This window comes from Mustelus asterias, chromosome 1 (genome assembly GCF_964213995.1).
Source record: "Mustelus asterias chromosome 1, sMusAst1.hap1.1, whole genome shotgun sequence".
Lineage (NCBI taxonomy): Eukaryota > Metazoa > Chordata > Chondrichthyes > Carcharhiniformes > Triakidae > Mustelus > Mustelus asterias.
This window is the reverse complement of record NC_135801.1, coordinates 46,728,239-46,741,653: the sequence shown is the minus strand read 5'-3', so window position 1 is coordinate 46,741,653 and position 13,415 is coordinate 46,728,239. Positions and strand designations below refer to the sequence as shown.

Genomic DNA, 13,415 nt, shown 5'->3' with positions numbered 1-13,415 from the left:
TAATACTCTACTGATCATACCAATAGGCCATCACGTCCCCATATTGAGGTATTCAGTACAAAAGCAGCGAAGGTATCATAGAAACCCTACAGTGTAGAAAGAGGCCATTCGGCCCATCAAGTCTACACCGACCACAATCTCACCCAGGCCCTACCCCCATACCCCTACATATTTTACCTGCTAATCCCTCTAACCTACCCATCTCAAGACACTTAAGGGGCAATTTTAGCATGGCCAATCAACCTAACCCGCACATCTTTGGACTGTGGGAGGAAACCGGAGCACCCGGAGGAAACCCACGCAGACACGAGGAGAATGTGCAAACTCCACACAGACAGTGACCCAAGCCGGGAATCGAACCCAGGTCCCTGGAGCTGTGAAGCAGCAGTGCTAACCACTGTGCTACCGTGCCGCCCCACGGTTATGCTGAACATTTTTATAAAGGTCTAGTTATGCTATATTTAGAGTATTGTGCCCAGTTCTAATCATCACCAGGAAGTGTCTGAGGATCCCTGAAAGATGCAGAGATTTACCAGAATTGTCCAGGAATGAGGATTTTTGGCTTCAAGATTAGGTTGGAGAAACAGGGCTTGTTTGGAACAAAGGACATTGAATGGAGTTTTGACAGTGGTGCACAAGATTATGATAGGTGTAGGTAAGTTAGCGAAATAAATGGTTCTAACATTCACAAATAAAGCAGCCTGCTTGTTTTGCACCCCATCCACAAACATTCAATCCTTCCCCCACCAATGTACAGTAGCAGCAATATGTACTATCTACAAGATACACTCCAAGAACTCACCAAGGCTCCTTAGACAGTGCCCACCGTCTAGAAGGACAAGGGCAGCAGGTACATGGGAACACCTGGTGAGTGATGTCACCATCCTGACTTGAAATTATATCACCATTCCTTCACAGGTTGCTAGGTCAAAATCCTGGAACTCTCTTCCGAACAGCACTGTGGGTGTATCTACACCTCATGGACTGTAGTGGTTCAAGAAAGCAGTTCACCACCAGCTTCTCAAGGACACTTCGGAATGGGAAATAAATGCTAGCCTAGCCAATGTCGTCTACATCCTTGAATGAATAAAGCTAACTGGCTGATGGTACAATCACTAAGGGATACAAGTTTAAGGTTTTAGCAAGAGATGCAGGAAGGAATGCGTGAAAAATGCTTGTATGCAGCAAATGCCTTCAAGGGTGGTGCAAGTAGAAATGATTTCAAAAGGATAATGTACAGATACTTCAGAAAAAATATACAGTGCTGCAGAAATAGAGCAGGGAGTGGGATTGATTGGATGGCTCCACAGAATGTTGAATTACTTCCTTCCACATCATAATGACTCTCGTGGCTTAATTTTCATTGACTGCTAGGGTTGAGTTTGGAGATGGGCATTTTTGCAGAGGCAGAATTTGGTGGGGTTGGCAGAGCTACCTACCAGAAGGTTGTGGATAGCTGATTAGGATTGTTAAGATTCTTGAGATTGTGAAGACAAGAGGCCCTCCCTGCCTGCCTGGGCGCAAGAGTTGCCACAGGCTGCCCTATAGAAGGATATCCACCCTTCCACCCACTATGGGAACTGATTGTTGAAACCTTATAAAATAAATATTAAAATATGTTGGAGAGTACCTCCATGTTGATGGTATGTTGCCTCCCGGATGCCAGGGTCCGTGAAATCTCCGACCGTGTCTTCAGGATTCTGAAGGGGGAGGGGGAACAGTCACAAGTCGTGGTGCACGTCGGCACCAAAGACAAGCTAAGAGAGGGGACGGGGATTTAAAACAGGAATTCAGGGAGCTAGGGTGGAAGCTGAGAGCCAGGACAAAACAGGTTGTCATCTCTGGTATGTTGCCGGTGCCACGGGATAGCGAGTTGAGGAACAGGGAGAGAGTGCAGTTAAACACATGGATGCAGGGATGGTGTAGGAGGGAGGGTTTCAGCTATGTGGATAATTGGAACACTTTCTGGGGAAGGTGGGACCTGTACAAACAGGAGGGGGTGCACCTGAACCAGAGGGGCACCAATATCCTGAGAGGGAAATTTGCTACAGCTCTTCGGGGGGGGGTTTAAACTAATTTGTCAGGGGGATGGGAAAAGGAGTTGTAGTACGGAGGTCAGTGAGTGTAGTGAGGTACTGGGAAGGGTATCATGGTCAAAGGTGGGTACCAGCAGACAAGAAGGTGGGTTGAAGTGTGTCTACTTCAATGCAAGGAGCATCCGAAATAAGGTAGGTGAACTTGGGGTGTGGATTGGCACTTGGGACTACGATGTTGTGGCCATTACGGAGACATGGGTAGAACAAGGACAGGAATGGTTGTTGGAAGTTCGGGGGTAAAAATGTTTCAGTAAGTGTAGGGTAGCTGGTAAAAGAGGTGGAGGAGTGGCACTGTTAATCAAGGAGAGTGTAACGGCTGCAGAAAGGCATTTCGAAGGGGATCTGCCTACAGAGGTAATATGAGCTGAGGTTAGGAATAGGAAAGGAGCGGTCACGTTGTTAGGAGTTTACAATAGGCCCCCAAATAGTAATAGAGATGTGGAGCAAGAAATTGCTAAGCAGATTATGGATAGGTGTGGGGGTCACAGGGTAGTTGTCATGGGGGACTTTAACTTTCCAAATATTGATTGGAGCCTTTATAGGTCGAATAGTTCGGATGGGGCAGTTTTTGTGCAGTGTGTGCAGGAGGGGTTCCTGACACAATATGTGGATAGGCCGACAAGAGGTGGGGCCACATTGGATTTGGTAATGGGAAATGAACCGGGCCAAGTGTTGGATTTGGTTGTGGGAGAGCACTTTGGAGATAGTGACCACAATTCGGTGTCTTTTGTTATTGCGAGGGAGAGGGCCATGCGGCAGGGCATAGTTTATAATTGGGGGGGAGGTAATTATGATGCAATCAGGCGGGAATTAGGAAGCATAGGATGGGAACAAAAATTGTCAGGGAAAGGCACTAATGAAAAGTGGAACTTTTTCAAGGAACAAATACTGCGTGTCCTTGATAGGTATGTCCCTGCCAGGCAGAGAGGAAATGGCCGAGTGAGGGAACCATGGTTCACAAAAGAGGTGGAATGTCTTGTCAAGAGGAAGAAGGAAGCATATGTAAGGTTGAGAAAACAAGGTTCAGTTGGCCCGATGGAGGGTTACAAGTTAGCAAGAAATTAGCTGAAAAAGGGGCTTAGGAGAGCTCGGAGGGGACACGAGAAGTCCTTGGCGGGTCGGATCAAGGAAAACCCCAAGGCTTTTTACCCTTATGTGAGGAATAAAAGAATGACCAGGGTGAGGTTGGGGCCGGTCAAGGACGGCAGTGGGAATTTGTGCATGGAGTCAGAAGAGATAGGAGAGGTGATGAATGAATACTTTTCTTCGGTGTTCACCAAGGAGAGGGGCCATGTTTTTGAGGAAGAGAGGGTGTCACAGGCTGATAGGCTGGAGGAAGTAGATGTTCGGAGGGAAGATGTACTAGCAATTTTGAATAAACTGAAAGTTGATAAGTCCCCTGGGCCTGATGAAATATATCCTAGGAGTCTTTGGGAGGCAAGGGATGAGATAGCAGAGCCTTTGGCATTGATCTTTGCGTCCTCACTGTCCACGGGGGTGGTGCCAGAGGACTGGAGAGTGGCGAATGTGGTTCCTCTGTTTAAGAAAGGGAATAGAAATGACCCTGGTAATTATAGGCCGGTTAGTCTTTCTTCGGTGGTCGGTAAGTTGATGGAAAAGGTCCTCAGGGATAGGATTTACGACCATTTAGAAAGATGCCGCTTAATCCGGGATAGTCAGCACGGATTTGTGAAGGGCAAGTCTTGCCTCACAAATTTGATAGAATTTTTTGAGGAGGTAACTAAGTATGTAGATAAAGGTAGTGCAGTTGATGTCATATGCATGGATTTTAGTAAGGCGCTTGATAAAGTCCCCCATGGTCGGCGTATGAAGAAAGTAAGGATGTGTGGGATAGAGGGAAGTTTGGCCGATTGGATAGGTAACTGGCTATCTATCTATTTGCTACCAAATAAACCTGTTGGACTTTAACCTGGTGTTGTGAGACTTCTTACTGTATCTAACAGAAGACAGAGGGTGGTGGTGGATGGAAAATTTTCGGACTGGAAACCGGTTACCAGCGGAGTGCCACAGGGATCAGTGCTTGGTCCTCTGCTATTTGTCATTTTTATAAATGACTTGGAGGAGGGGGCTGAAGGGTGGATCAGTAAATTTGCTGATGACACCAAGATTGGTGGAGTAGTGGATGAGGTGGAGGGCTGTTGTCGGCTGCAAAGAGATATAGATAGGATGCAGAGCTGGGCTGAAAAATGGCAAATGGAGTTTAACCCTGACAAATGCGAGGTGATTCATTTTGGTAGGACCAATTTAAATGTGGATTACAGGGTCAAAGGTAGGGCTCTGAAGAATGTGGAGGAACAGAGAGATCTTGGGGTTCATATCCATAGATCTCTGAAGGTTGCCACTCAAGTGAATAGAGCCGTGAAGAAGGCCTATAGTGTGTTGGCGTTCATTAACAGGGGGTTTGAGTTTAAGAGCCGTGGGGTTATGCTGCAACTGTACAGGACGTTGGTGAGACCACATTTGGAATATTGTGTGCCGTTTGGTCACCTCACTATAAGAAGGATGTGGAGACACTGGAAAGAGTGCAAAGGAGATTTACCAGGATGCTGCCTGGTTTGGAGGGTAGGTCTTATGAGGAAAGGTTGAGGGAACTTGGGCTTTTCTCTTTGGAGCAGAGGAGGTTGAGAGGAGACTTGATAGAGGTTTATAAGATGATGACGGGGTTAGATAGAGCGAACATTCAAAGACTATTTCCTCGGGTGAATGGAGTGGTAACTAGGGGGCATAACTATAGGGTTCATGGTGGGAGATATAGGAAGGATGTCCGAGGTAGGTTCTTTACGTAGAGAGTGGTTGGGGTGTGGAATGGACTGCCTGCAGTGATAGTGGAGTCAGAAACTTTAGGAACATTTAAGAAGCTATTGGATTGGCACATGGAGTACTTCAGGATGATAGGGAGGAAATAGCTTGATCTGGGTTTCAGACAAAGCTCGGCACAACAACGTGGGCCGAAGGGCCTGTTCTGTGCTGTACTGTTCTATGTTCTATGAAGCACCCTCTCATTTACTTGCATTTCATTAAAAACTGCTGCTTCTCTCAAACTGGAAGGCCTCTGGCCCTCCACCTTTGATAACCCACCACCCTTAATTGGACAGAGAACCTGTCTCCAGCAAAATGAGGGATGTTCCTGTGAAAATGCTAATGAATGACTTCCCCACACTTGGCTCCAATCCCAAGACTTTTTGACCTCTTTGAAAGGAAATGTTCAGTTAATTGAGATGTCGGGCGGGATTTTAAAGCCTCACTCACCCTGAAACCGTAAAATCCCGTCCAAGGTCAACGGACCTTTCCATGGTCCGCCCCTCACCTGCTTCAATTCCCGTGGCAGGGGGAGCAGTAAAATTCCGACCTCGATCTGAAATGTTTACCAACCTTTCCCTTTCACATGCTGGCTGACTTCCTGTACATTTCCAGCATTACCTGTTCTGATTTTAAATTCATACACTTGCAATGTCTCTCAATTTCTCTCTTCAAATATGCCTTTTTTCTTTTGTTTTTGGCTAGGATTGGGAGTAGGAAACATGTTTTATATTTTTTATGAGGATGGAATCAAAGTTATTCAACCAATAGAATGTGAGATTCAGAGGCACATTAAACGCTCAGAGAAAATCCTTGGATGTCAGGTGAGCACACTTGTAGAATTGCAGTCATTCTGATTTATTTATGTTGATGTCATAATTAAAGCATGTCACTGGTTCCTGTAGCTAATCCTGTACCTTGTCCAAGATTTATTGGAACTGAGTTTAATCCTGTGCAAGTGGATGGGTTTTGAGTGATTTAAAATCTTGCCTCGTGTATCTTCAAATTGTAACAGCTGGGCCATGACAGAAGTGGTCAGAATTCTACAATGTCTTACACCCTGCCGCCACTGCCTGTGATAATAGAGAATTTGGCGCTCAGCCAAATCTCCATTCACAGCAGCATGACCAGATAATCCCAGCTGTGGATGAGGTCAGAGAATACTGCCAGCATCTTCTAAATAACTACTTTTAAATATTAGTCCTGTTGTGCCTGCTGCACAGTCTGTTTTAACCCTTATACAGTAAGAGTTTTTAACAACACCAGGTTAAAGTCCAACAGGTTTATTTGGTAGCAAACACCATTAGCTTTCGGAGCGCTGCTCCTTCGTCAGATGGAGTGGAAATGTGCTCTCAAACAGGGCACAGAGACACAAAAATCAGTATTCTGTAACTTGATTTTTGTTTCTCTGTGCCCTGTTTGAGAGCACATTTCCACTCCATCTGACGAAGGAGCAGCGCTCCGAAAGCTAATGGTGTTTGCTACCAAATAAACCTGTTGGACTTTAACCTGGTGTTGTTAAAACTCTTACTGTATTCACCCCAGTCCAACGCCGGCATCTCCACATCTTAACCCTTATACGGCAGACAAAGAATTACGAGTAGACACTTAGGCGTTAACTTAGAAACCCTACAGTGCAGAAGGAGACCATTCGGCCCATCGAGTCTGCACCGACCACAATCCCACCCAGGCCCTACCCCCACATATTTACCCGCTAATCTACACATCTCAGGACTCTAAGGGGCAATTTTTAACCCGGCCAATCAACCTAACCCGCACATCTTTGGACTGTGGGAGGAAACCGGAGCACCCGGAGGAAACCCACCTTGTTAGTACCGTAATATTTATTCACACAAACAATTATTGGTTACCGACACAATCAGTACTAAGTTATCTTACAGAATACTAAAGTTCAAGTCCAATACTAGACCTTGACTTTACTTTTGCATGACTGGCAAGTAACCAGGCAGATATTGGCCTTAATCTGCGTGTTGGTCTCCACAGTCCCCTGCATAGTCTGGTCTGATACTCTGGCTCTGGTCATCCTTCCTTCTTTGGTGTGGTGGCTCTCCTCATGCTGGTCGTTGCTGGCGTTGGTCACCATTGTTGTTGTTCGTTCATTGGGGGGAGAGAGAGATTCTTCTGTTGTGCAGCACCTTTTATGCCTCATTGGTTTCGCACCCTTTTTGGTTATTGCCAATTGATCAGGGTTTGATCACCTTGATTGATAAAGTCCAATCAGGTGGTGCCACACCAATCTCTGGGTGTGTACCCAACACAGACCTTTAAGACCTGGCTGGCTGTAGGATCCGCATTCTAATCAGTATTCTGCAACTTGTTTTTGTCTGTTTGCACTGTTTGAGAGCACATTTCCACTCCATCTGACGAAGGAGCAGTGCTCCGAAAGCTTATGGTATTTGCTACCAAATAAACCTGTTGGACTTTAACCTGGTGTTGTGAGACTTCTTACTGTGTACCCAACAGCCATGCCTGTAGGTGCTAGAGGCACATAGGTCTCTACCTCTCTCCTAGATAAGGGGTTAAGGTGCCCCTGTGTCTGGTAAACAACTCGGTTTGACCATAAAGTGTCCATTGTCCTTGGGATGACCTATATCCTGTGTATTCCAACGTCTGCAGCTTCAGCCTGTCTATCTCTGATCAGTTTCTTTTAAATGCTGCAGCCTGTCTGTTTCTGTACTTGTCTAATTATCCCAACATGCTTTTGTAAATTGCCATCTTAGGTGGCCTGTTTGGCCACAGTCCCATCTTGTTATGAGCCTGTCTTTGCTAGCATGGTCCATTAGCAATTAGCCTAAATGGAGTTTAAAGTAATGCTTTCCTCAGCAAAAACATAGTTACAATATAAGTTTCAAAATTAAATATTACGGATTGAGTTTACAGGATCATTAAAACTCAGTCTCATGATAGACATGCTTTTAATTAATTTCTGAAATTTGGCCTTCATTGGCAGTGCCAGCATTTACTACCTAGCTATAGTTGTTCTGAGAAGATGGTGGGGCTTCTCAAACACTACTAGTCTTGATGCAACTGAATCTCGTGCCTTTTCAGTCGACAATTAAGAGTCAGTTGGTAAGGATACATGACTGGGTAGGAGTGGCAGGTTTATTTTTCCACAGGACACTCATGATCCTGTCATATTTTAACAACAATCTGACAGATTCATGAGGCCAGATTTTTCCCTTTGAATTGAGAACCCAATCGGGTAATTTCCCAACCTTGCAATCCTGACTTCTGAAAGTCAAGGAAATTCCTCAAGATTTTGGATTCCCGGAGTCCAAGTTGGGAATGCTGCCTCCTGAAGCAGGCCCAAGGTGGCAACAGAGGCATGTGGGTGGCCAAGGCAGGCTAGTTAGAAGGCCTTCCTCAGTTTGCTGGTACATCATCCCAGTCCTATATATGGTGTATATAATTGTTAGACCCTGCCAACCCTCATCCCTCACACTCCTCACCCTTCCCCATCATCCTTCATGCCCCCTAATATCCCCTTTGCCCCTTCCATGCCCCCTTTTAGCCACCCAATTTCCCCTTTCCTCCTCCAACCTCATGCCACTTTCATACCTCTTCCATCATCCCATGTCCCTTTATAGCCTTTCCATCACTCCCCATGCATCCCCCATACTCACTCTCCCAGCAATGCACTATCTGCATAAGGAGTGACCATTGGCAAGTCTAGTAAGCTCTTGCAAAGGCCCTGAAAATGACACAATAAACAAAAATGCTTTGAAAATATTCTTTGCAAAAACATTGTTCTTCTTCCCCATGTCCCTTCCATTCCCCCACAAATCCCTCATGCCCCTCCCAACCTCACAATTCACATCCCCCCTCATATCCTCATTCCTCCTCATATCCTCACCATACCTATTCCTCCTCATATTCGCATACCCCCTCATATCCACACCCTTTGCATTCTCCCTCTACCCCATGCCCTCTCCGTTACCCCCAGTATCCTCCGCATCCACACTCCAGTATACACTATACTGAACCATTGGCGAGTCTGACAAGTCATTCAGATGCTGCTGAAACTGACACAATAAGCAAAGAAGCTTTCAAAATCTAGTCTGAAGAAAACTTACAATCTTACAACCTCAAAAATATGCTAATCTACCAATACCTAATCTAAAACTTACAATCTTACTATCTCAAAAAATGCTATTCTACCACAGCCATTCATGGTATCAATGAAATAAGGGACATTAGAGTAAAGGGACAAGGGAATGGAAGGGGCATTGGAGCAAGGGAAGGGGAATTGAAGAATCATGGCACAGTGATTGGATGTGCAGAAGGGATATGAGGAACTTTGGCAAGACATTTTAAACTTAACTAGGTGCCCGAGATGCATTTCCTGGCAGCATAAATCCAGGATAAGATTGTTCCCTCCCCTTGTCAGTGGTAGGCACATTTTCTGCTGTCGAATGTTGTAAACTTAATTATGATAAGTTTGCATCTCATTATTGTGGCCGCATGCCGGAATCATTACGCCACGTCAAATTTAAATCTTGCGTTGGTATGATTTCAGAACAGCATGATTTACAACTGGTTTTAAAAGTAAAGTAAGGTTTATTTATTAGTCACAAGTAGGCTTACATTAACACTGCAATGAAGTTACTGTGAAAATCCTCTAGTCGCCACACTCTGCTGCCTGTTCGGATACACTGGGGGAGAATTTAGCATGGCCAATCCACCTAACCAGCACATCTTTGGATTGTGGGAGGAAACCGGAGTACCCGGAGCAAACCCACGCAGATACAGGGAGAACGTGCAAACTGCACACACAAAGTGACCCAAGCCAGGAATTGAACCTGGGTCCCGGGAGCAGTGAGGCAGCTGTGCTAACCACTGTATCAGGTGTGCACTTGGCAACCTGAACTTTGAGAGGAATGCAGATGTGAGTGCACATAACTTAGTGCAGCTCCCGCGAGAATCCCAAATCAAGGAAGTGGCTCCATCGATTTAAGCGGAAGGGGGGGGGGAGGGGAGTAGGGTTGCAGGCAAGTCTCCACAGCAACTTCTTTGTGGCTGCCTTGTGACAGGCAACAGTGTAGGGAGTGGGAGTACAAAGTCATGGCAGCACAGATTGAAAGGTTGCATACAAACACATGGTGGGGCAAAGGTCGGGGGTGAAGGAAACAGCTTGGAAAATTGAGGAACTTCTCAAAGAATTTGCAACTGAGTTCATTTAGCTTGTATTCAGTTGACATGCTTGGAGTCAAGCTATTAAGTGTCCCCGCTCAAGCAGTCTGAAAGTGTCAATGATTGCTGCAGTCTTCCAAACCCAATATGAGTGCTATGGTTCAGCAGAACCATTGGGCAAATGAGTCAGCTTGAAAATACCCCCCCTCAGAAAGTTGGTTATGGAGCACTGACCAAGGAGTGCACCCCTAATCCTTTTCTTTATGTTGAAGCACAAATTGACAAGTGCCACTCATGGTTCAAGCAAAATGCAAGGTATTGGATTGTAGGTTAGGACAATGCTTCTGCCTGAGATGAGAGCTCAGACTGCAGTCAAGTGGCCTAAGCTGTCGGCACTTGGTCATGTGGCCGGTGGTAGAGTCAGGTAGAGTCAACCATCATGTGCACTAAACACTGGCCCAGGACTCTGTGGCATGACTTTGAGAGGCAGCAACAGATGATGATTTGATAAAGAGAGGTCCGAGCAGACAAATGGTGACTGTCATGTCTCTCTCTTTGATCTTGCATTAAGGAGACCATCAGGAAGATGGAGCTTCATAATCTTGAGGTCTGCCTCATTGCTTATAATGTGGAAATGCCGGCGTTGGACTGGGGTAAGCACAGTAAGACATCTGTCAACACCAGGTTAAAGTCCAACAGGTTTATTTGGTAGCACAAGCCACAAGCTTTCGGAGCACTGCCCCTTCATCAGGTGACTGGGAGTTGTGTTCACAAACAGGGCACATATAGACACAAACTCAATTTACAAAATAATGATTGGAATGCGATTCTTTACAGCTAATCAAGTCTTAAAGGTACAGACAGTGTGAGTGGAGAGAGCATTAAGCACAGGTTAAAGAGATGTGTATTGTCTCCAGACAGGACAGCTAGTGAAATTTTGCAAGTCCAGGCAAGTTGTGGGGGTTACAGATAGTGTGACATGAACCCAAGGTCCCGGTTGAGGCCGTCCTCATGTGCGGAACTTGGCTATCAGTTTGTGCTCAGCGATTCTGCGTGGTCGTGTGTCGTGAAGGCCGCCTTGGAGAACTCTTACACAAAGACCGTGACTGCTGAAGTGTTCCCCAGCAGGAAGAGAACACTCCTGCCTGGTGATTGTCGAGTGGTGTTCATTCATCCGTTGTCGTAGCGTCTGCATGGGCTCCCCAATGTACCATGCCTCGGTTCATCCTTTCCTGCAGCGTATCAGGTAGACAACGTTGGCCGAGTTGCAAGAGTATGTACCGTGTACCTGGTGGATGGTGTTCTCACATGAGCTCCATGTCGATGATCCGGCACGTCTTGGAGAGGTTGCTGTGGCAGGGTTGTGTGGTGTTGTGGTCACTGAAGGAATGGTCTGTTTGAGATTGTGTGGTTGTTTGAAGGCAAGAAGAGGGGATGTGGGGATGGCCTTGGCGAGATGTTCGTCTTCTGGCTGGAGGCAATACACATCTCTTTAACCTGTGCTTAACCCTTTCTCCACTCACATTGTCTGTACCTTTAAGACTTGATTACCTGTAGAGACTCGCATTCCAACCATTATCTTGTAAATTGAGTTTGTGTCTTCATATGCCCTGTTTGCAAACAGAACTCCCACTCACCTGGTGAAGGAGCAGCGCTTCAAAAGCTTGTGGCTTATGCTACCAAATAAACCTGTTGGACTTTAACCTGGTGTTGTGAGACTTCTTCATTGCTTATAGGCAGGAGAGAAGACAGAGAAGAATGTGATGGTGATGCTTGGCTCATCAAAGGCAGGAGCAAAACCCTTGAGCAAGGGGTGGTAGTGCCTCCTCCTCACCCAGAGGATGAACCCCAGAGAGCTGTCACCTGTAGGTGCGTCAATAGACCCAGATTCTACAGACGACACTTGTTATGTCCAGGATGCGTGGGGTCCTTGATTATGCTGGCTGCTTTTCCGAGGCAACGGGAAGTGCAGACAGTGCCAGTGGATGGGAGGCTGCTTTGAGTGATGGACTGGGTTTCATTCTTTCACTCTTTGTAGTTTCTTGCGGTCTTGGACAGAGCAGGAGCCATACCAAGCTGTGATGCAACTGGAAAGAACGCTTTCTATGGTGCATTTGTAGAATTTGGTGAGCATTGTAGCAGACATGCCAAATTTCCTTAGCCTCCTGAGAAGGTAGAGGCGTTGGTGGGCTTTCTTAACTATAGGAGTCTGACATAGGTGTTATCTAGGTGTTCCAAGGTTGAGTGTAGGGCCAGGGAGGTTGTGGGCCTGTTGCAGCGATAAGCAAACTGTAGAGGATCCGGGAAATCTGGGAGGCATGAATTGATTTGTGCCATGACTAACCTTTCGAAGCACTTTATAATGATGGATGTCAGAGCCACCTCATGATAGTCGTTAAGACACGCTGCCTGGCTTTTCTTTGGAACTGAGATGATGGTCATCTTCTTGAAACAGGTAGGGACATCAAATTGGTATAAAGAGAGGTTGAAGATGTCTGCAAATACCCCTGCTAGCTGGTCCACACAGACCTGAGTGCTCGTCTGGGTACCCCATCTGGTAAAAAGTCTAACAACACCAGGTTAACATCCAACAGGTTTATTTGGTAGCAAACACCACTAGCTTTCGGAGCGTGCTGCTCCTTCGTCAGGTGGAGTGGGAGGTCTGCTCACAAACAGGGCATACAGAGACACAAACTCAATTTACAGAATAATGATTGGAATGCGATTCTTTACAGCTAATCAAGTCTTAAAGGTACAGACAATGTGAGTGGAGAGAGCATTAAGCACAGGTTAAAGAGATGTGTATTGTCTCCAGACAGGACAGCTAGTGAGAGTTTGCAAGTCCAGGCAAGTTGTGGGGGTTACAGATAGTGTGACATGAACCCAAGATCCTGGTTGAGGCCGTCCTCGTGTGCGGAACTTGGCTATCAGTTTCTGCTCAGCGACTCTGCATGTTGTCGTGTGTCGCGAAGGCCGCCTTGGAGAACGCTTACCCGAAGATCAGAGGCCGAATGCCCGTGACCGCTGAAGTGCTCCCCAACAGGAAGAGAACAGTCTTGCCTGGTGATTGTCGAGCGGTGTTCATTCATCCGTTGTCGTTGCGTCTGCATGGTTTCCCCAATGTACCCAATTCCCCAATGGAGAGGATCTCCAAGAAAATCGCGCATATCGACGGAGAGGATACCCCTTCTGGGCCAATTGCTTCCCGTGGGTTGATCTTTGAGAAGGCTGCTCTAAAGTCAGGAATGGTGACCTTGGATACAGGTTGTCCGAGGCTTCCGGGATGGAGGGCATGCTCTCGCTGACCTCTTGCTCAAAACGGGCATAGGATGCATTGACCTCATCGGG

General features: G+C 46.3%; 1 protein-coding gene across 2 annotated transcripts in view; it reads left to right on the top strand.

Annotated features, from left to right (window-relative positions):
• The window catches only part of fstl5 (follistatin-like 5), a 780,144-nt gene that overhangs the window by 730,898 nt on the left and 35,831 nt on the right, over positions 1 to 13,415 (top strand). For both annotated transcript variants that reach the window (XM_078209651.1, XM_078209742.1), the window contains one exon: positions 5,622 to 5,740. In XM_078209651.1, coding sequence (XP_078065777.1) covers positions 5,622 to 5,740 — 119 coding nt within the window. The remainder of the gene's footprint in view (positions 1 to 5,621; positions 5,741 to 13,415) is intronic.